This window comes from Protomyctophum bolini (genome assembly GCF_963924005.1).
Source record: "Protomyctophum bolini genome assembly, chromosome: 20".
Lineage (NCBI taxonomy): Eukaryota > Metazoa > Chordata > Actinopteri > Myctophiformes > Myctophidae > Protomyctophum > Protomyctophum bolini.
The window spans coordinates 16753418-16777443 of NC_137881.1; the positions used below are offsets into that span (position 1 = coordinate 16753418).

The 24026-nt window shown below is 44.7% G+C and overlaps 1 protein-coding gene across 1 annotated transcript in view; it reads right to left on the reverse strand.

The window, feature by feature from the left end:
* The window catches only part of LOC308334920 (pyruvate carboxylase, mitochondrial-like), a 378126-nt gene that overhangs the window by 95361 nt on the left and 258739 nt on the right, over positions 1-24026 (reverse strand). Inside the window, exons 13-14 of the mRNA XM_080791818.1 lie at positions 9923-10067; positions 8102-8191 (exon numbers count right to left, since the gene is read on the reverse strand). Coding sequence (XP_080647944.1) covers positions 8102-8191; positions 9923-10067 — 235 coding nt within the window. The remainder of the gene's footprint in view (positions 1-8101; positions 8192-9922; positions 10068-24026) is intronic.

Here is a 24026-nt window from a genome sequence, read left to right on the forward strand (position 1 = left end):
TTAACAGTACAGTACATGATGTGTGCACTGCAGGGTGAAACAGTGTGTGGCCACGTGCACTGTCAAATCAAGGGGCACTGGTTCTGGGAAATGGAATGGAGATATGGCCTATTTCTAGCATTTACCAAAAATGACGGATGCACCGATAGGGAAATTCTTGGCCCGATGGGCCGATACCGATGTTTCAAATAACAATCTTAGCCGATAAGCTGATACTGATACCAGTATATGTTTATTTTGTTTTTATTTCCCCTTTTGTGCCAGGGGAAACAAATACATCTTCAATACAAGAAATTCAAATAAATGTCCAGAATCTACAGCTTGGTATAGGCTGCAGAAAACCAACACAGACACCAACATAGTCGACGCAAAATGTATGCTATCAATTAAGAACAGATAAATATTGGCTACTGCCATCGGTTAACACATTCAGAGCGTATACGACGTGTGGGAACGTCATAACTAATCCAACCGACTGATTGCGACAACGTGTGTACACGTCCTAGCGCTTTATCATTGATATCAAACGGAGAAAATATATTCAGATTTTTTCTTTTTTTGTTGGGGTTGGCATACCCTTCTGCAATGTACTTCTTGCTTTTGGCGCATGCGCGCTGCCATTTACTTTCCTGTTTACGGATCAGAAAGAATGCCTTGCATCTCCTAATCTAGGGAGGGATATACTAAGCTCTTCATTTCTGACTTCAACATGCATCTCATGCACTACATAAACGGTGTCTCATCTGATACCACATCAACATTCCATCATAATTTGGGCTCACACTCGCTCATGAGTGCCTCTTTTTTTTTTACACCCTGGAAGGATGGCTGAAGGCATTTGTATAAGGTGGTGGGTTGTAAGAGGACAAACACCTGCTTACGTCTGCATTTAGAAATAGATTGAAAACCCAGCGTTCACGGTGCCGTGCCACCAGGTATGTCCTACAGTAAAAGGGGGCATAAGGGAGAGTTTGATGACGGGCGTTTTATTTTTTATCCCCGGGGATGCTGCCTTGAGATTGTGTCCACGTTGAAATTGAATACACAGTTTACACACCAAGAATTGCATTTGAGGGTCCTGCCTTACACAACCCTTACCCATTATAGAGAGCCACTGTGTGCACTCACTCCAGAGGGCCACATTGCATATTACTGTCCTATTAAAAAAAATAGCAGCTATATTTGAATTGAAATCCTGATTTACTTTGCTATTTTTGAATTGGAATCCTGAAAAGTAAAATTTTCATTTTAATTTCAAATGCATTTAGTTAAACTTACTTATATTAACTTTATGAACTTCTATGCAAATACATTGGACCTAAAAAAAGACAACATTTTAATACTAGTCATTAACCCATTTTGACCTGAGATCAGATTCTAAAAAAATCTTCTACATCCTGACAGTTTTCTGAGATTTACAAAAATATATTTACAATATTTTGTAAATCTCTATGGGTAAAAATGAATAGCCGATTTTTCAGTGGGTCCGGAAAACCACGCCCACCGCTATAACAATCAGAGATTGTGTAATAGTTGTCTGGCTTGTTGGGAGAGAGACTGGTTCACATGGCTTAATGTATGCAGGCCTCCACATCATTAGGATTAATTAATGGATTCACTGTAATTCATTATTGAATTAATGTAGCTGGTGCAGGTTCTCAAGTTCAACACATCCTCCTTGTTGCCTCCGTGTCATTATCACTCTCAGTAACGAACGTCTAACCTGCTTTTTTTTTGGGGGGGGTGCTGTTTTTTTGGGGGGAGCTCAAAAGTCCATAGACTTGGCTGCCACATGACGTCATTAAGTGAAAGCCAGACATTGGAGGGACTATAGCACCCATCAAAAACAAATCTGTTCGTTGGCAGATTTGAAAAATAATATCCTTGGCCTGTACATGAAATATGACGATGAACAGCGTAGTGGTTTGCGAAATTAGACAGTTAAACAATCAGACAGGGGGTAAGAAACGTAATCCTTATACATTCAGCCTGTAGGTATAAGGATAATGAAACTGAACTGGTGGGAATAATGAAACTCAAATCCACTTAAGCCAGGTTAGTATAATGAACAAATCAATAGCCCAGGTTAATAACCAGGCACAATTATTCCACTTTGCTTATGTGTCCTCTGTAGCCGTCTCTCATCAGCCTTCCTCTCTCTCTCTCTCTCTCTCTCTCTCTCTCTCTCTCTCGGCACAGCAGAACATATAGACACTTGACCTTTTATTGCCATGTTCCTCATCTGTGATAACAAATGGCCTCCGCCGTAATTGTCTCTTAGGCCGAGCGTGGGCGAAATGAGCACCCACGCGTTGCGCGACAGATGCGTATGGAACTGTAAATGCACACACGCACGGAATGGAGTTCAGTGAAATCACATTGCCTAGGCAAATGGATACAGACACATCGAACTTCTCAGGATCAGTGCAAGCACACACACACGTGCACACGCGCGCACACACAGAACAAACAGCCTGTATGCCTGCCATGTGTGCACCGACAAAACCTCTCTCTCTCTCGGCTACTTCCGCCCAATGAGCGTGTGCACACACACAGCTACACATTTTACACACATGCACGTGTTTGTGTGCGCGCGCAAGCAAAGAGACAGAAGAAATGAGCAGATTCACAAATCCAGAAATCCAAACTGCTATGGTGCTACACACACACACACACACACACACACACACACACAGTCACACACACACACACACACACACACACACACACACAGTCACACACACACACACACACACACACACACACACACACACACACACACACACGGTCTGTTTTCCTCCATTCAAGCCTCATGACCTCACGCTCCTTTTCTGTCTCTCTTTGATCTTCCCTCCATCACTGTAATCTTATGCGTTGCTCTACTCTTCTCTACCTCTTCTCTTTGTTCTCCCTACCACTTATTCTATATATAAAGTGAAAGGAGGCAGAGAAACACAAGATAATAATATAGTTGAGGATAGATTTAAAGTTTGCGCCAAACAAAGGAAATAAAACGAAATGAACTGAAGATCTCAAACCAAACCTATAGCGGGCGTCCTACAGGGTGACACTCTGGCCCCCTTCCTGTTCATTATAGTGATGGACCATGCTCTGAGACTCGCAATCCATGGTGGGGTTCCAAAACCATATCCCGGGCCTGGACTGCTTCAACGGAACAGCACCTGAAGGTCCGGAGGGCACTTGCCTGGAATGCCTTGCATGGTGTGAGGAGGCATGGGAGAAGACCTCAAGAGGCGACTGTTCTACAGCAGAGTCAGTACTGCTGTATGGGGCCGAGACATGGACCCTCACAGTGGAGTCAGTACTGCTGTATGGGGCCGAGACATGGACCCTCACAGTGGAGTCAGTACTGCTGTATGGGGCCGAGACATGGACCCTCACAGTGGAGTCAGTACTGCTGTATGGGGCCGAGACATGGACCCTCACAGTGGAGTCAGTACTGCTGTATGGGGCCGAGACATGGACCCTCACAGTGGAGTCAGTACTGCTGTATGGGGCCGAGACATGGACCCTCACAGTGGAGTCAGTACTGCTGTATGGGGCCGAGACATGGACCCTCACAGTGGAGTCAGTACTGCTGTATGGGGCCAAGACATGGACCCTCACAGCACAACAGGAAAGAGCCATGGATGGAGTCTACACAAGAATGCTGTGTGGCACTATAGGTGTCACATGGACGGACCACATGAGAAATGTGTTCCTCTAGTCTTAGTCTACGGGGACCTACAGTACCACGGGTCACAGACAAAGTCAGAGACAGATAGGACCGTGTGGAGGACAGCGATTCAGGAGTCCCGGGATGGCGTTGGCTAGACCGCAGCACTCTCGCATCGCATCGCATCACATCGCATCGCATCGCAAGTAGAAAATAAGTTCACTTCAGTTGAATTACATTACATCCAAGACCTATATCCCACTCCCTGGGGGCACACGCTGCGGGAGAGGACCTTCATTTAGAACAACCACAAAGCACAATTAAACGAAAGATAAAAGGGGGAAGGAGCCAACGGCTTCGTTGCTCCCCTCAGATGAACCTCTCTCTCTCTCCTGTCTGTTTCTGTCCCCGCAGGCGTGTAAAGACAACCCGCGGTCAACCTTTTCATGTAACCTCCTGCCCGTCCCCTGTCCCCCAAACCCCCGTCCCCCACTCCCCAACACACTCGTCTTCCTACGTGTGCATTGATCCATATCAACAACCACCCCGAGACATCTCCTTTGCTCTCTTTTATACATAAACCCTCTCCTGCTGTAAAATCCCCTAAAGAAATGAAACAATGTCACAGTAATGTGGCTCCGTGTGGCTTCTAAAATAGCAGACCTACGAGCTCGTAGCACGGCACTCGGTGCCGCACTATGAACTTGTAGATCTGCTATTTTTCAATAGCTAAACCAAAAAGCATTCCCGCCCAAAATGGGTTAAACTTCAGATTCAACCGGCTGCGTGCGTTCCGATCAGTATGATGCAAAACGGGAACTGACACTAAGTGGATCTCTACACGGACTGAACCTTTAAAATACAAAAGGCCCCTATAGTCAATGTTTACTGGGGCATACTATGGGTTCTTAGAAGTGTGTCACAGTCACACCGCAGTGGGACCGCGGTTCCGCTGAACTTAACGTACTAAATGCCTAACGAAAAGGGACAACGCCACCACAAGAACACTGGCTTTTTAAGAGGAGCCACTGATTAACATAATTTTACACTCATCCCTGTCCCTCTAAGGCTAAGCATTAACATTATGCACAGGCTTAGTGTCTCCTCTTCTCTCAACTACTCACTATGAGCAGTAAAACACACAGCATGGCCGTCTCTTCCATATACAGTATTTCTTGTACGGTTGTACCATGGCTTCATTCGAAGAAATAGACCCTCCTCTATGCATCCTGCCACTGCAGTTAATTCATCCTTCCATGCGTTCATGGTATCACTCCATTCATCCAGCCATACACCCTCACCCCCTCCGTGACACACACACACACACACACACACACACACACACACACACACACACACACACACACACACACACACACACACACACACACACACACACACACACACACACACACACACACACACACACACACACACACACACACACACACACACACACACACACACACACACACACACACACACACACACACACACACACACACACACACACACACACACACACACACACACACACCTCAATCAGATCTGACCTCTATGTTGAATCCTTCAAGTCCATGCTGAAAAGACACACTTTGATTCACTATAGCTTTTAAATTCCCCTTGATTTCGCTGCTGTCCCTTATCATTAATGGTTTCTTGTTATTGCTGTAAAGGTCTCATAACAATGCTGCTTTTAGAGCACTCAAAACGTCTTTATGGTCCTTCAAACGTGTTCAAAAGGTCTTAACAGATAAATACACTCCAGTGAGCCTGCATGCTTCTGAGGCCTTTTCAGTTGCAATGAAAATAAGTCCTATTTGCTTGTGGATGTCACTGCTGAGGGATTCTGCCTGTCAATCACCCCCCCCCCCCTCCCTCCCCCACCCTGCTGGGTGGGGAAAAGCGCATTATTGGTTATTCCCCCTACCATAAGCCCTTAATGCATTGAATTGAATTGCATTGAATTGAATGGGGCATTGGGGTGTTGTGCTAATTCACTTTTCCATCGCTCAAAAATCAATGTGAATAGTATCCCAAGCGGCACACTTTACTACTTATTACGATGAAAATAAGCGCAAAAACCCAACCCCCATTGAGGGCTTATGCTAGGGGAAATAGCCAATAATGCACTTTTGCACAAAATAACACCTGGACCTCTTTGGTGGGGACGTAACAACTACAAATAAAGGTAAGAAAGCCTTCTAGCATGGAATTCTCCTTTAACCCTTACAGCGCTAGCATTTATTGAAAAATTAGGATCTAATTCACGCCAGCATTTTTTCCAATTGAGCTCTTATTTTGAAAAGCCACATTTCCAGTCTACCGGAAGTAGTATTAACCTAGGACTCTAGCTAATCAAGCCTAGACTGCCAAAAAACTTTCATTTTTGGACTATTTTTACCCCAGTTGTTTAGCCTATTAGACTACAAAAATGCTCAGTGGGTTTACTCAAGTACATTTTGAATACGGGACTTTTACTTGTAACGGAGTGCATCTACATTGCAGTATATATTCACTTTCACTTAAGTAAAAATATCTGAGTACTTTTTCCACCACTGATGTGGAGTGCATTATATCCCCCCCCCCCCCCCCCACCTTGGCGATTTTTGGACGTTTATCCAAGGGTTTCCCAAACATCCCCCCCTCCCCCCTCTCTCTCTATCATTTCAGAGCATCTCTCTCCCTCCCTCCCTGCGTCCTCCATCGTTCCCTCAGCAGCAGAGCCATAATACTGCGACCTAATCTCTTCTCTTATCTCAGTTCAATCTGTCCGTCCAATGAAAGAAAGAAAGGTTATAAGCACATTGCAAATCTCATTACTAGGCATTAGGTATGCCTGTATTTGTATTTGCATGTGCGCGTGCGTGTGTGCGTGTGTGCGTGTGTGCACGTGTGTGCATGTGTGTGTGTGCGTGTGCGTGTGCGTGTGTGTGTGTGTGTGTGTGTGTGCGTGTGTGTGTGTGTTACACATGTGTCTCTCTCTCTTTGCGTTCTGTATAACCTCGATTGTTTTCCAGGCGCAGGAGGGGTGCATGACGGTGGCTTTTTCTAAATTAGATTTGCATAAATAAACATGCGAGGGTGAACACATGCAGGAGAATAAACACACACACACACACACACACACACACACACACACACACACACGGGGGCGATAAATCATTCTGCTATAGCGTTCCACTCAGTTCCATTGTGCACGTTATTTAGATGTCAGATTTGATTAGTTATCCCAGATTATGATTCATATTATTTTCTTATAAAATCATGTTTTGCCGAGCACGACTGAGATTGCACTTGGGCGAAGCCAGGACGCATGACGCCTTCTGATTTATAACGCTGACGAAAACCTGAATTAACGACGGAAATAGATCACAAAATGTCTGCCCTCCCCCCATAGGAGATGCTGGTGCTGGTTTTTTGAGGTGTGGGAGGACTGACATCACTCCAAGATGTCTGCTTCGTGCTCGGCTGATTATGTTTCGACAAAAAAAAAAGAAAAAAGAAAAAAAGAAGGAAAATGAACACCGTTTTAGCTCTGCGACACATCGTCGACATTTTAACTAGGTTTTTATCTCTATTTTCCCTTACTTGTTATTCATGTTTTTTTGTTGTTTTCCGTGCCGTTCCCACGCCCGTCACATTCCAACATCATCACCATTTGTCATCCTGACGGGACTTCGCTCGTATATATATATTTCTCCCACAGGACAATATATGATATGGTCTTTTCAAGGCCTTCAGGGAGAGGCTTTCTTTGCCAGACATGGCAGCTAGAGTCTGCACTTCTCTTCAGCATTCTCTTCTCCCCTCCCTCCCGCATGCGATTCCGATCCATCTGCACAAGCGAACTGCGGTCCAGGCTCATTTTAACCTCAGCTTTAACCCTTCAAGATGTGCCGTCGCCGATCACAGCTGGTGCGGAACAACTTATTACAGCTCCACAGACGCAGGGGGAGCATCACTGAGAGCTCCGCCTGGGAGCCTTCTCCCTGGAGACTATGTTTCATCGACTAATACGACGGCTATAGCCTGCCGTAACAAGATATACGCACAAACACACACACACACACACACACACACACACACACACACACGGTATACATTCAGGTGCAAATGTACAGAATACTGTATGTCCATGCACAATAGCCCAGTCAGTGTGTGTGTGTGTGTGTGTGTGTGTGTGTGTGTGTGTGTCTGTGTGTGTCTGTGTCTGTGTGTCTGTGTGTGTGTGTGTGTGTGTGTGTGTGCATGCGTGGAGACCTGACTGACTACTGTACAGTATATGTGATCAATCTAATCTCTTCTCACAGGGCTTTCCTTGATGACAGAAAAGGACTGGAAGATGCAGCCCATCTGGAAAAAAGACTTAGTGAGCTCCGTTTGCGGGCCGATGTCTGTGTGCCTGAGGGATGACAGACGTACCCAGTTTGACTTGAGGGATGACGGGGTCGATGGAGGACGGCTTGGCCTTCACAGGGAGGGGCGTGGACGGTCCATTCACCATCACGTGACCTGCAGAAGAGGCGGGGACAACAAGCAGCCGTTAGCAGTGGTCCTTGAGGGTGGTTCCAGCTAAATGATGTGGAGAGTTGGTATAACCAAAAGGACCCTTATAGACCTTTAACTCTTCAGAGAGTGAAAATTAAATCAAACCAAACCCGCGTATACCCGTAAGGGTCCATTTGGTTTAATTTCACGCTCTCAGGAGTTAAATTATTGTTAAACATCTGCATTACTTAATTTACAAGAAGGCTACACAATATTAGCGCCACATTTTCACACATTTTCTTAAATTGCAGATCTACAAGCTTGTAGCGCGGCACTCGGTGCTGCACTATGAGCTTGTAGATCTGCTATTTTTCAATAGCTAGGGTATAACATAATGCTTAAAACACCCCAAAATGGGTTATAACACTATAAACCCTTATCTCGTACAATCTCGTCATAAGCGATCTGTGATGATAAATGTATCTCGTCCAACCTCGCCCTAGACAGGGAAACTGTACTAAACTGAACTAATTTAAGTTGACAAGTTGGACCCTGGCGCCGACGTCTGTCCATTCTGTTAAACGCAATAGACGCTATTTCTAAAATTAGCTTCCCCATTGTGTATACTAATAAAGCAAATGGAGATGCATAAATAAACAACACAGACTTCTCCTAAATAAAAGCCTGGCCGTGATGTTTAGCTGTGAACTAAGCTATGATGTATTATTCATTCAACTTCTACTGTACTGTATGTTCTGAATGTGCTGCATTCATCAACTATGCATTCACTGTGCCTTAATGCTGAATGTTGATAACAACTGTGTATTAAATGTGCCGATAACCGCATGGGTTGTGTCTGTGTGTTGTGTGTTGTGTCTGTGTGTTGTGGGTTGTGTCTGTGTGTTGTGTCTGTGTGTTGTGGGTTGTGTCTGTGTGTTGTGGGTTGTGTCTGTGTGTTGTGGGTTGTGTCTGTGTGTTGTGTCTGTGTGTTGTGTGTTGTGTCCGTGTGTTGTGGGTTGTGTCTGTGTGTTGTGTCTGTGTGTTGTGGGTTGTGTCTGTGTGTTGTGGGTTGTGTCTGTGTGTTGTGTCTGTGTGTTGTGGGTTGTGTCTGTGTGTTGTGGGTTGTGTCTGTGTGTTGTGGGTTGTGTCTGTGTGTTGTGTCTGTGTGTTGTGTGTTGTGTCCGTGTGTTGTGGGTTGTGTCCGTGTGTTGTGGGTTGTGTCTGTGTGTTGTGTCTGTGTGTTGTGGGTTGTGTCTGTGTGTTGTGGGTTGTGTCTGTGTGTTGTGTCTGTGTGTTGTGGGTTGTGTCTGTGTGTTGTGTCTGTGTGTTGTGGGTTGTGTCTGTGTGTTGTGGGTTGTGTCTGTGTGTTGTGGGTTGTGTCTGTGTGTTGTGTGTTGTGTCTGTGTGTTGTGGGTTGTGTCTGCCATGTACTCAAATGTGAAGGCAATTCCACACTCCACACAGTGACATCCATATTCTAACTACATACTCAAACGATACATCATACAATGTCAAACGAACGTATCAAAACATATAGCAGATCCAGGCGGTCCAGGCACCATGGCTGGTAATCCAGTCTGGCAGTGTATGCCGTGGGTTCGACTCCCCGATCTCGACGGCCTTTCCTGCATGTCTTCCCCCCCATCTCTCTCCCCCATTTCTTGTCAGCCTAATGTCTGTCCCTCCATAAAACATATAAAATAACGGCCAAAGCCACAAAACACAAAACATAAAAATGCGTGTGTGTGTACGGACCCAGGTAGTGCAGGAGTTTCTGTGCTCTGTTCTGCACAGGCTTGAGGTTGAAGAGCTCCTGGTTCTCGTCGATGAACTGCGTGTCCACCGTGGAGTGGAGGAACTGGTGGTTGGACAGAACGTTCTGGAGGAAGGGGATGTTGGTCTGGACGGGGAGAGAGAGAGAGAGAGAGAGAGAGAGAGAGAGTCAGTCATCACTGTAATCAACTCAACGAGAGACTCACTTGACCGTCGTTGACGTTGGAGATAAACAGCATGCTAAAAAGCAACAACAGTGTGGGAGGGAGAGGGTGAAAGTAGAGCAGAGTCTCTGAACTCAGTTTGCCGAAAAGTTTGCCATTAGGAGTCAGGGGAGTTTGACTTTGAATAATGATACAATGTGTACAGTCTGCTTCATCAGCTTCATTAAAGCAAAACCAGCCCGTCAAAATAGACTGTCTAAGCAGCACTTCTATTTGCCTGTTCCTCACAGGCAAGCGCACATGCAAACACACACACAAATATACGGATTATACGCCCACACACAAACACACACGTACTATACGCACACACACACACACACACACACACACACACACATATACGTGCAGGGACACAAAGTCAGATGCACAGAAAGCTCCTTGGGGGTTCTCTTTGTATTCGGTATGAAACAACTCTATGAGGCGCACGCACACACACACACACACACACACACACACACACACGCACACACACACAGAGACGCGCACACACAAAATGAGATTGCACTCCATCGAGGACCGCAAGCTATATATGAAACTATATCAAAACCTACAATATGGTCAAGTACACACCTGTGTGCGCACGCACACAAATGCACACACACGCACACAAATGCGCACACACACACACACACACACACACACACACACACACACACACACACACACACACACACACACACACACACACACACACACACACACACACACACACACACACACACACACACACACACACACACACACACACACACACACTTTTTTTTATTACAACTCCAGCCATTTACGGCTGACACGTTCACCCTGGCTGGTGCTGTAATAAGAGTTGCACCAACATGCAGGGAGAGAGGGTGACTGGAGGACAACACAGGGGGACCTGAGGACACATTCTATAGGGAGAGAGGGTGACTGGAGGACAACACAGGGGGACCTGAGGACACATTCTATAGGGAGAGAGGGTGACTGGAGGACAACACAGGGGGACCTGAGGACACATTCTATAGAAATGTCTTCTTAATCCATACATGCAGGGAGAGAGGGTGACTGGAGGACAACACAGGGGGACCTGAGGACACATTCTATAGGGAGAGAGGGTGACTGGAGGACAACACAGGGGGACCTGAGGACACATTCTATAGGGAGAGAGGGTGACTGGAGGACAACACAGGGGGACCTGAGGACACATTCTATAGAAATGTCTTCTTAATCCATACATGCAGGGAGAGAGGGTGACTGGAGGACAACACAGGGGGACCTGAGGACACATTCTATAGAAATGTCTTCTTAATCCATACATGCAGGGAGAGAGGGTGACTGGAGGACAACACAGGGGGACCTGAGGACACATTCTATAGAAATGTCTTCTTAATCCATACATGCAGGGAGAGAGGGTGACTGGAGGACAACACAGGGGGACCTGAGGACACATTCTATATAAATGTCTTCTTAATCCATACATGCAGGGAGAGAGGGTGACTGGAGGACAACACAGGGGGACCTGAGGACACATTCTATAGAAATGTCTTCTTAATCCATACATGCAGGGAGAGAGGGTGACTGGAGGACAACACAGGGGGACCTGAGGACACATTCTATAGAAATGTCTTCTTAATCCATACATGCAGGGAGAGAGGGTGACTGGAGGACAACACAGGGGGACCTGAGGACACATTCTATAGAAATGTCTTCTTAATCCATACATGCAGGGAGAGAGGGTGACTGGAGGACAACACAGGGGGACCTGAGGACACATTCTATAGAAATGTCTTCTTAATCCATACATGCAGGGAGAGAGGGTGACTGGAGGACAACACAGGGGGACCTGAGGACACATTCTATAGAAATGTCTTCTTAATCCATACATGCAGGGAGAGAGGGTGACTGGAGGACAACACAGGGGGACCTGAGGACACATTCTATAGAAATGTCTTCTTAATCCATTTACGTAGGCCTGACCTCAACATTTAAATCCTCCACTTTTCTGAAATAATGTTCCAGGCAACCTCCCAGAAGTAAAGATATGCAGTTAAAAACTGTGCACTGTGAAAGATTATATATTCAAAGATTTCTGCCACATTTTTTTGTGATTTTTCAAAATAAATAGCAGATGTACAGTACAAGCTCTGTGCTGTCTGCGTGCGCACGTGGCCGCGGAACGCACACTGGCACATTTTACATTTGCCAGTGTGCGTTAAGAGCCGACAGGTTGATGCCATGGGTTTGCAACATGTCTCCTAACAACGGATTGTGGAAAGCGTCTATAGGAGGAGATCAGGGAAAGGGGCTGAATAAATATGGCTGACAGAAGACGAGACGAGCAGAAGAGAGAACAGACAGCGTCCCAAAATGAGGATGCACTCCGTCAGTGTTGGTTTTGGCAGCACATTTAGATTTTAGTTTTAGTCTTCAATAGTTTTCACTTAGTTTCAGTCACATTTTAGTTACCTGGAATGTTTTAGTGTTAGTCTAGTTTTAGTCGACTAAATCTACAATTGATTTAGTCGACTAAAATGTTGCCGGGCCTTGATGCTGTTTTTACACTGAAAATAGCCGATCTACAAGCCCACAACGCATCGCGCTTTTAGTCTAGTTTATATTTGTTGACTAAATTGTCAGTATATTTTGTCTTATAGTTTTAGTCATCATAGCTTAGTTTACAATTAGTTTACATTTTGTTTTCTTCAGTGAAAAAGGTAGTCGACGCACATTTTGGTTTTAGTCGAAACACAAAAAAACACTGTACTCCATCGAGGACCAAGCTATGAAAACCTACAATAGGTCAATGTACACACCTGCACACGCACGCATGCACGCACGGAAGAGAACTGGAGTGGTAAACATAAGAAAAAGTACAGTATATGGAGAGCTGTAAGAGCAGACAAGAAGGCAGTACGAGAGAGAGAGGAGAGTGAGAAATGACAGCTTCAGAAACCACTCACATCTTGCGGCACCAGTTGAAGCTATCAAATGGGTCATATTTATGTAAGAAAACGGCGAAAAGAACAGCAATTTGAACCCAATTTCAAAAATAATCCCCCCGCGCAATTTCATGTTCCAAAGTGTGCCAACATGTCATTTTCCACCCCGACTTCTTTTGCCGGCTTGTAAAAGTGTGCAACATATCAGAGAGATTCTCATTAAGGCGTTACATGGCATTATGGCATACTCCAATACTTTTCTAAAGGTTAATACGCAGGTTAATGCACATGCAGGGCTGAGGCTGCTGCGAGGAGATAGCAGGGAGATCTCCTCCAGTAATTGTATAGTCCTTTGCAGGGCCCTCAGCTCTGACTCCAGGTCGGGCCCCGCTAAGTGTGTGGCACACGGCCGCGCCGCTGATTGAGGTCACAGTCTCGCCTAAACTCGGGCCTGCTTTATACATTCGTCGCCTGCTGTGATCGCATGACAGAGAAACGGACACATTGCGGGAACCCCCCCCCCGCTGACAGTTTTACAAAGTAGTTGGTGTGGGAGTTTGTCTCTCGGGTATAGAGGCCTTAGAACTATCTGGACAACAAGAGATTATAGAGTATGTCGTGATCGTCGTGACATTAAGGCATGACGGTTACACGGTCAGCGGAAACTACTTTAACCCATTTAGACCTGAGGCCGATTGTAAAAGAAAATGGCTTCTAAATCCTGTCAGTTTTCTGAAAAACCCATGTTTCTATGTCATTCGTTCTCAAACATTTTCATGTCAACGACCCCCAAAAATGTATACGTATTTGGCCGTTGACCCCTATCTGAAAATGTGTTGTTCCAGGAACTCCCCAGAAGCAAAGATTTGAGTTAAAAACGTTCGCCCTGAATGAATATATTCAAACATTTGGGCCACATTTTCACGATTTTTCCTACAAGCTCATAGCTATGAGACAAAGAAAGACAAAGAAAATAAATACAACCCCCAAACAAAACCACCAGAGGTTACATGAGAGATGTTGATGAGATAAAGACATCACGAGAGAAAAAAATTACTCAATCATAAGAGAAGAAGAGATCATTTGTCTTCCTCCATGTCTGCTGTATACCACATCAATGTGTTCATTAGAGCAACCTGCTTTGTATGCCTGTGGCTGCACGCACGCACTGTGTACGCACGCACGCACACACTGTGTATGTACGCACGCACGCACGCACTGTGTACGCACGCATGCACACACTGTGTATGTACGCACGCACGCACGCACACACTGTGTACGCACGCACGCACGCACACACTGTGTACACACGCACGCACGCACGCACTGTGTACGCACGCACGCACGCACTGTGTACGCACGCACACACTGTGTACGCACGCACACACTGTGTATGTGTACGCACGCATGCATACGCACACACACAGACTCTCCTCCTGTACGCTTGTGACATGATGCCCTCGAATGCAACACCATGAGGGTCATCATAATGCACAAGGTGCCTGGCTTCATTCCAGAACGCAGGCCCGAGCGACGGAAAACAAAACACTACAACTCTGTGGGTTTCGGAACGGCAATGCATTGCAAAAACCTGGAAAAGGTTGGAGCTATGAGGTTATATAGACACAGGTTACATCTTCTAAAATTGGAAAGCGGCGAAACACAAAGAAACACCACCCAAAGGTGATTCAGGGACAGTGATGCCCTTGAGAACCGCTGACTTTGTCAGTGATAGACAAGCTATAGGCATGTGAACGAAAGGCACACTATAATAGAAGCCAATTCACTTTCAATGCTATACTTCATTAACCAGTAGTGCTACTCATAGACATAATGTGACAGTTTCAGAGTCTAAGTCATTGAATTAAAAATGAATGAATAATAATCGTTCTTTCATGTCATGTGAAAGCAGCTACGCCACTTTTTTCAACGGCTAAAGTATAACATAATGGTTTAAAAGTGACATAGATCCCAGTCTTAATGGGCTATAGGCTTGGGAGGTGTAGGGAAGGAAGGACATCTGTTATCTCCAACTCCAGAACTTATTATTCAGAAGCTCGCTCGATGTGTGCCGGGTATTAAGACACGCTGGGAACAAGAGCCGGCTATGGAGATAAATGGGGGTCCCTGGGATAAGGCTCTAACAGTACAAACTGTTCAAACTGCTCAAACTGTAACGCAATGTCTTGTTCAATTTAAGATTATCCACAGACTTCACACTATGCCAAAGTTACACAGACTCTTTACAGATGTATCAACCATTATGTGACAAGAGATATATACTGAAGCATCCACTCTTTTCCGCGGTTATATTCTGGGTCCATTTTGGATCAATATATTGCTTCAAATACATATTGCTTATACGGTAATGTCTCCTGAGCCACTGGTGCTTGCACTATCATATTAGTATGCTCTGCTTAATAAAGGTCAATAATGCCATAACTAAAGCTGCCTTGTGCATGTATAGTAGCAGATACTTATTTTAATGTTTTAGAGAAGGGCAGCGGTGCCCTTTGACAAGGCTTGAATAATTAAGTAAAGAGAGAATAGGGCCTTACTGGAGTCCATTCCCTGAAGAAGACCTCCTAGGTCGAAATGTCGGATTCAATAAATATATAGCATCGTGGCTACGTGTGTGAGGCCTTTTTCTCATTTTTACTTATTTACTGCATTAGGCCAGCACCTCACCAACACTGGTGTGCGCCCTTTCCTGTTTTGTCTTACTGGAGTCCTTGACTCGTGTCGAGTCCGGTCGGGAGACTTGTTTTGGCAGCAAATTTCTATTTTAGTTTTAGTCATAGTCTCTTGAATAGTTTTCAATTAGTTTTAGTCACATTTTAGTCAACTGGAATGTATGTCTAGTTTTAGTCGACTAAATATCAAAAGATTAAATCTACAGGTGATTTAGTCGACTACAATCCAACACCACATACCAAATAACAGCACAACATCTGATACCAATAGGCCCTAGATTTAGTTACACATTCAATATATTTGATGAAAGTATGAATAAAATGGCGAATATGTGTTACCCTTATTACTGTGGGAGAGTGCAATCATCCAATCCACTAAGCAACTCAAAGCAAGGGTTGAATCCCAGCCATTTTGGCATTTTGGCAAATGTTTTGGAGGCACGACCCACACGTTTAGTTGTGTTGCTCATTCCAGGAATGAGGAACTACAATGAGGAATACAAGCTATACCTCGTTGTAAAGGTGACTAATCAACGATTAAAATGATATAAAATGCAATAACAATTGGTATTATAAAGGTGGAGAAATAATGGACCAAAGTTAAGTTTCCAAACATTTGTTGCCGAGTTAATTTAGTCATATACAGTAGTTTCAGTTTTCATTTGGTTTCCATTTAGTTTAGTCATTTTAGTCAGTGGAAAAAGGTATAGTCGCCAAACATTTTTCACCATAGTTTTTTGTAGTCGACAAAATCAACACGGAGACACGCAACTTGACGCAAGTATTATGCTCGCACACAATCTCTCTGTGTTTCAGGAGACAGACGGCTCATCTCTCTCTCTCTCTCTCCGCCTCACAACGCCCAGCGCTGCCCCGGTGATTAGGAGGAGTAGAATAGGGGGAGCTGTCAGCTCGTCCGTCTTTCTCCCCTGCCTCCCTCTCTCCATCCTTCACGCCTTAAACCACGGGGCTACGCACACATAAAACCACATCCACGCGCACATGCACAGTACACACACACACAGGAGATGTACGCACGCAGATCTACACGTATCTATACAGAGTACACACACACACACACACACACACACACACAAGACCCCACTCATTACACACACTTCAACACACACAAATGAGCAAACGAGAGAGGTCTCATGGGTAAATACTGAACTTTAGACTATGTGGATATCAATACAACATTTTAGACAGTCACGCATGCACACACGCACACACACGCACACAGGCATGCACACAGCAGGCACACAGGCACGCACGTAATTTCAAGGCTGATCAAATTGGCACACATATTTGATGACATGGTAATTATCAATCATATCTGCATACAACTGCACATAAGGAAACATTTGAGACTACAGATTAACGCTCTAACTAGCATGCACACGCACGCACGCACGTGAAATGAGTGCATCATGGAAGTGAACTGGCTTGTGTTCGGCTGTTAATGACTTTCCCTTAGCCAATTGATTGCCTTTCTGCCTCATTGTGCGTGCAATGTTACTTGTGGGTCTGTGTGTGTGTGTGTGTGTGTGTGTGTGTGTGTGTGTGTGTGAGAGAGAGAGAGAGAGAGAGAGAGAGAGAGAGAGTGTGTGTGTGTGTGTGTGTGTGTGTGTGTGTGTGTGTGTGTGCGCGCGCACGCCTGTCTGTTTGCCAGTGTCTGTGTGGATCCTTGAGCTTTGCGCGTGCCGCATGCGTCAAAAAGCATTGTGTGTGGGAGGGCATGCTGCAATACTACGGGCATTTGTTGTGCGTTTGTGCATGCGTGCATGTGCGTTTCAGATATGAAAATGATTAAGAAGGAGCACATACGACAAGGCAACAGAGCCGAGCAGTATTGAAAGCACGTCCTGTGTGAGTCGGAACCGACATGTAAACAACCCGTAATAACCTTCATCTAACCTCCACACCTTTCCTTCTTTTCCCTATATTTCCTCAACACTTCCTTCATTCTATGTTCCCTCTTCATTTATCGTGCCCCCCCTGCCCCCTTCCACCTTGAATAAACCTTTTATCTAACATTCTTCTTCCAGTTATCATTTTTAAATGGATTCCACATAGAGAGAGACACTTTGTTTCCCCCTCCCCCCCGGGTGAATGGAATAAACACTGCCTGTGCCTGGTTAGCAATCAATCTCTAACACGTCTGTTTAATCTATCTGTCCTTCCCAATTCAATTCAAACGACATCGACCTTAAGGTGTTTGTTGTTGTTAAAAGCCAAACATCTGCCATTACAGTCGCTGAAATCTACCTCGGCCTCTTCCATCTTACTTGGTGACTCAAAACTCTGCATGGTATTCACATTCCGGGCCTCTGTTTGCAGTCGGGATCATGAGTGCCATCTGCTCTGAAGGCCATCTGCTGGTTTCTCTCTCCGAAATAAATGAATACAATAATAATAAGTTGGAGAAGTTATACTGTAGGTGCCAAGGCCAACGTTTTCTCCAAACAGCAATGTTCAGAGCAATATGGAAATTGTTGATCGCAAACAGACCCTGTGAATCTAACCTTAATATATGCGCGTAATATATATCTGTGTGTGTGTGTGTGTGTGTGTGTGTGTGTGTGTGTGTGTGTGTGTGTGTGTGTGTGTGTGTGTGTGTGTGTGTGTGTGTTTGTGTTCAAATTTGACACACGCGTTCCACACCCCCACAGGGAGTGCAGTGCCCGGCCGTGAGTCTGTGGCGTGCACCGTTGTCCAGAAAGACCACAAAAGGCTCTGGTCAGGCTCTGCCTAATGAACCCAAGTCCCCTCACCTGTGCACATTTCCAGCCTCTGCCTCAGCCAATCGATTGCCATGGCAACCCCACACCTGCCAATTGACAACTTAACCAGTCCACTTTTCACAGTCAGTTTGCAGTCTTCAGGCACAGGCAGACAGATACAGAGATCTCCACATACAGTATTGGCACAGACGGATAGTTAAAACGGGTGCTATGACAACGGGTATTATTAGGTTTCCAAGTTGCATCGTTCCAAAGTAGCCCGGTGGTCGACGGGCACGTACAGGTCTATATCTATAAATGCACCATGTCTCTGACTGTCTGTCTGTGTGTGTGTACGGCTGAAATGCACGCAACTCGAGAGCCCCACCGACTTCAAATCCGACACATACACGCTCCACACCCCCACATGGAGTGCAGTGCCCGGCGTCGAGTCGGTCGGACACACGGTTGTCCAGAACCGCCACAAAAGGCCTCTGCCCCCGGGCTCTGGACAGGGCCCCTGGCCATGCTCAATATATGAAGCTGGCCTGTTCTGACATCACAACACTCAAAATGTGGTCATGCCTGACACAGAACTCCATATATAGGAATAAAGGGACACAGAGAGACAGATAGATAAATCTCCATATATGGGCATACAAGGGACACAGACAGATGGGTGGGACGGGTACTCCATATTTGGAGCTGGTCTGTTCTGACATCATTCTGACATCTGCATATTTTTTCCGGTACCATGGCGTGGTACTGCTTTCTACGACCTTGACACCACTGAACATGACGTAACATATCATCCGCTTCCAACCGGATCATTCATAAACCCCAAAAGGGATGCTTCCCAGGCTATAGGAGGAATGTGGAAGGAGGAGGTGGCGGGGCAAAGAGACATTTTCAAGGCATGGTGCTAATTATCTCATTTAGGCCTGACATCAACATTTAAAAACTGCAGTCTTCTAAATTCTGACAGTTTTCTGAAATACCTATGTTTCTGTATCAGTGGTGCTCAATATTTCATGTCATTGGCCGCCGACCCCCATCTGAAAATGTTATTCCAGGAAGCCCCCTGGACCCCCCTGAAGATTTTCCAACACTTTTTTCCTCATAGCACGGCACTCTGTGCTATTTTTCAAAGGCTAAAGTATAACATAATGCTATAAACACGAAATGGAGTTCCTGTCTAGAATGCATTATTCATGGCCTGTGCCAGAGAGGGTAAGACTTGGTATTTGGCAGAACAATACCAAATGTTTGTACATCCACTGGCAGTGCTGTAAAAACATGCTGCCTTTGTGACAAAGACAAACCCACCAGAGGATATCACAGAAATCTCATTTTAAAATGCAACCCCCAGCTATGTAAACACTGACCAGGCTTATTTCAGAAGGACCTTTTTCACCACCCACGCATACAGAAAAACAAACAAAAAATAGACCCATTGTTGCCATCGAGGCATTAACGGAAGATCATTTTTTTTGTATCTTACTGTATCCGACTGGAATTGCTTTGAACAAATGCAGCCTATTGTGTTTGCTCTGCAGCAGAGATAATTAGCGGCTCTCCCTGAGTGCGTTCCCAAGGTTTAAATAAAGATCGATGGACCCTGCTACTTATTTTTGAACTACTGTGACTGAACGGGAATTGTTTTTAGTTTTTTTAGTTTCCTGGCCCCCCCGAGGTCCAAACTGAATTATAGGCCAAAAGAGCTTTCATGTTATTCTGTTCCCTCTTCGTGGAATTCAGAAGGATTTCCAAGTCTAAGCACCGCAGTGCTCTGCTGGTGAGTTTAAACCGATTATGAGGGATCTTCAGGCAGCCGCAGTGAGGAGCTGTCAGAGCTTTGTTTGGCAAGACATTTAGACCGGCTCCGTCCCCCGTTGATCTACTTATTCCATGTCTGCCAGCTCGGAGGCACAGTATATTTATTTAAACTTTTGCTTTTAATTCGTTTTTTTTTCTTCTTTTTCTTGTAATATAATTGTATTTCATGGGCGCACAGTAGTGGCTGTCTGCACATTTAACCACATTATGAACTGTATATAGGGATTGTTTCAGTTGCTAAATGCAGGGTTTTATACTCAAATGATGACATTTGTCATATAGTCCATTGTTAGGACTGCAAGACTTTCTTATTAACTCATGACCTATATTCATGTTTGTTTGTAATTCTGTGCATTTATATACTAACCCTAGCCTCGGAAACCCAGACGTTTTTATTTCCAGGGAGAAAATAAAAGTCTGGAAGGGTTTCGGCTTGTATTATTATTATTTTAACAGTTTGCAGATCATATTTGTAATTCAGTATACCTCGCCAACTCAATGTCAGCCGTTCTTCGATTTCTTCGGATATAGCGGACCTACAAGCTCGTAGCGCGCCACTCGGTGGCGCGCTATGAGCTTGTAGATCTGCTATTTTTCAATAGCTAAAGCATAACATAATGCCCAGAATGGGATAAATGTGTGGTTCTCCTCGGGACACAGGGTGTATGCCTACTGCTACTTTTTTTTATCCTGGCCTTCTAAATCAAGGTCATGATTAAATATCCGGAGAAGAGGGTGAATGTAATTAACTACCTCAGAGCAAAATGGCTGCCGAGTGGTCAAATGAACACTGCTCAACTGAAGACATTAATAAACTTTATGAACACGGTGAGAATACCCTGGGTGGTTTTCCACAGCGACACGGGTCACATTTCCTGGTTCACAATTATTGTCAGCACTGCAATAAAACAGAGCGCATTTGGATATAAATGCTCAAACATTTTATGGGCCAACAAATCCAACCTTTCGATTTATCATCGTTGAAACGGATTTGGACATGTTGCCGATGCCACCGCTCATTAAAACTTTAGTGTGCCGTCATTTAGCTTTTGGAACACATTTGCATTTGCACATGGTTATTTATAATAACCTGTGCCATTCTGGGTTTTTTTTTGGTTTTTTTGAGTGGATGCAGCCTTTGAGTCCCCTCTGAAATATGCTTGGCAGTGCCTTTCATCAATGTGCCATGAATTTTAAGACTGTGTTGTGACTCAGTGATCTGTTGCTGAAACAGCTAAAAAGTTAAGGTCGCTAAACCTTACCCACCCAGAAAAAAACAAAAAAACAAAACAGTGAATGTACACATCGATGCAATCAGAGTCTCTGAAGACAGAACAGCCTCGTAGCAAGGTTGACAGATGTCGTTTTAAAAGAAAAAAAAGATTGGCAAAGTCAGCTCCGCCATGTCTCGGATCACTTCATCACAATAAGAGTATTTCTGGAACAAGTTCTGACACTCTTGGATGCGTTTGCCTAAAGGCGAGACAGACATTTCCATAGATCGGCTGTTATGTTAAGGTGTGCCATAACGTATGCTTAAATTCACAACACGTATGTCTTTCCTGTAAAGTTACCGGTAGGCAGCGCGACAGTCACAATCAGTAATGGATGTGTTGCAAGTCAATTACCATGTAATAATCAGTGGCTCCAGCATAGTTGCATTCTGTGGATGATTAAGAGATGCTTTTTAAATGAAGCAAATCTACATAAAATCTCAAGGCATACAATAATGTGTTTTTCCTATCAGTGGTCATCTGCATTACTTAATTTACAAGAAGTTTACACAATTAGAGAATGTACCGTAAAATAATTGTTATTTTGATTTGATCAACGTTTGCCTGTTATCTCTCCTATAGCACCAACATCGATACAGCATGGAATTGTGGACAAAATCATATCCAACAATAACAAAATATTCTGTTAGTTTTGGGTCTGAGAGGCTAAATGTCGTCGAGTGGTTGTCCATGGCTCAAATGCTGAATGAATAATGGACTTCCATACGAAACAGGTTGAAAACCACTGGTGTATGTGTCGCTGTATAGCAGTAGACAAGTGGTACAACTGTCACTGATATTTACACGCCAGCAGTGCATTCCTTTAAGCCCTCGTATGACCTCTTATGAAGTCATATATACGGTATAACGACACACACTACACTTCAGGTAACGCACTGTATGAAATAAGCAGCACTTAATCGGTCGATAATACTTCTGACTTCTGTATGCTAAGAACTGCCAGTGGAGAACCAGAAGTATTGAACGTCCACACTTCTGAGCATTCAGTCAAGGGAAATTGAGCCATTACTGACAGAATAGTGCTGACACAGCGACCAAGAAGGCTCATACTGTACAGAATCCCTGAGCTACGGTAGGTAATCATACTGTACAGAATCCCTAAGCTACGGTAGGTAATCCCAGAGCTGTGTGAACTCTGAGTGAGTTAAATTGTTATCACCATGAAACGTCCCCAGTTAGACAATGATGGATTGTATTACAAATGTAACATTTTTAAATAATATGCAACTTAAGCATTATATACGTAGGGAAATATTAATATGAATATGAATATGAATTTGAATATGAAAAAGCTACTGTGGAAGGGTTATCATATAAGTTAAAAATGCATCATACGTATCATGGAAACAATGGTTCACACACTGACACGAAGCCTTTGTTTTACATTTGCTCGACACGATGTCGTTTGTGAGGCACCAGTGTTCTAATCTCGTAGTGTGAGTAATGGTTGAGATTAGAGTTAGAGAACATTGAGTTGTAAACATTTAGCTTGGATTTATAGAGTCTGGCCTGATTCACACAATTTCCCAAAGCTTGTTTTCCGTCTGAAAGGTCATGGCTGCCGCTCTGAAATGCATCGTGACGCACTACTGCGCTGCAGTGCAGTGGTGGAAAGTGCATTTACTAAAGTACTGTACTTAAGTACAATTTGGAGGTATTTGTACTTTACTTGAGTATTTGCAATTTAATACTTTTACTTCTACTACACTACATTTCAGGTCCAACTTTTACTACACTACATATATTTGAAGACTGTGCGTGTGTGTGTACGCGCGTGCGTGCGTGTGTGTGTCTGTGTGTGCGCGTACATGTGTGTGTGTGTGTGTGTGCTGTCCACAGTGCTGAATTGAAGTCCATGTGTTGTGCTGTCCATGGTCCTGAAATGACTGTCTGACAGCAGCAGTTTACACAGTTAACTGGCTGGATGAGTCATTGACACACACACACGTGTGCGCGCACACGCACACAGTCACACACTACCAGGTGCACCCAACACCCGCCAGACGCTTCACATTGCCTCAGCGACGCAACACACAGAATCATAGCGTTAAATAAAACAAACAAAACTAAAATCATCACCCCGCGTTCTCCTGTCTGCACCGTCAGGTTTACCTTCCACCTTGTCTCCCAGACAGACAGAGACACCGTCAGGTTTACCTTCCACCTTGTCTCCCAGACAGACAGAGACACAGTCAGGTTTACCTTCCACCTTGTCTCCCAGACAGACAGAGACACAGTCAGGTTTACCTTCCACCTTGTCTCCCAGACAGACAGAGACACAGTCAGGTTTACCTTCCACCTTGTCTCCCAGACAGACAGAGACACAGTCAGGTTTACCTTCCACCTTGTCTCCCAGACAGACAGAGACACCGTCAGGTTTACCTTCCACCTTGTCTCCCA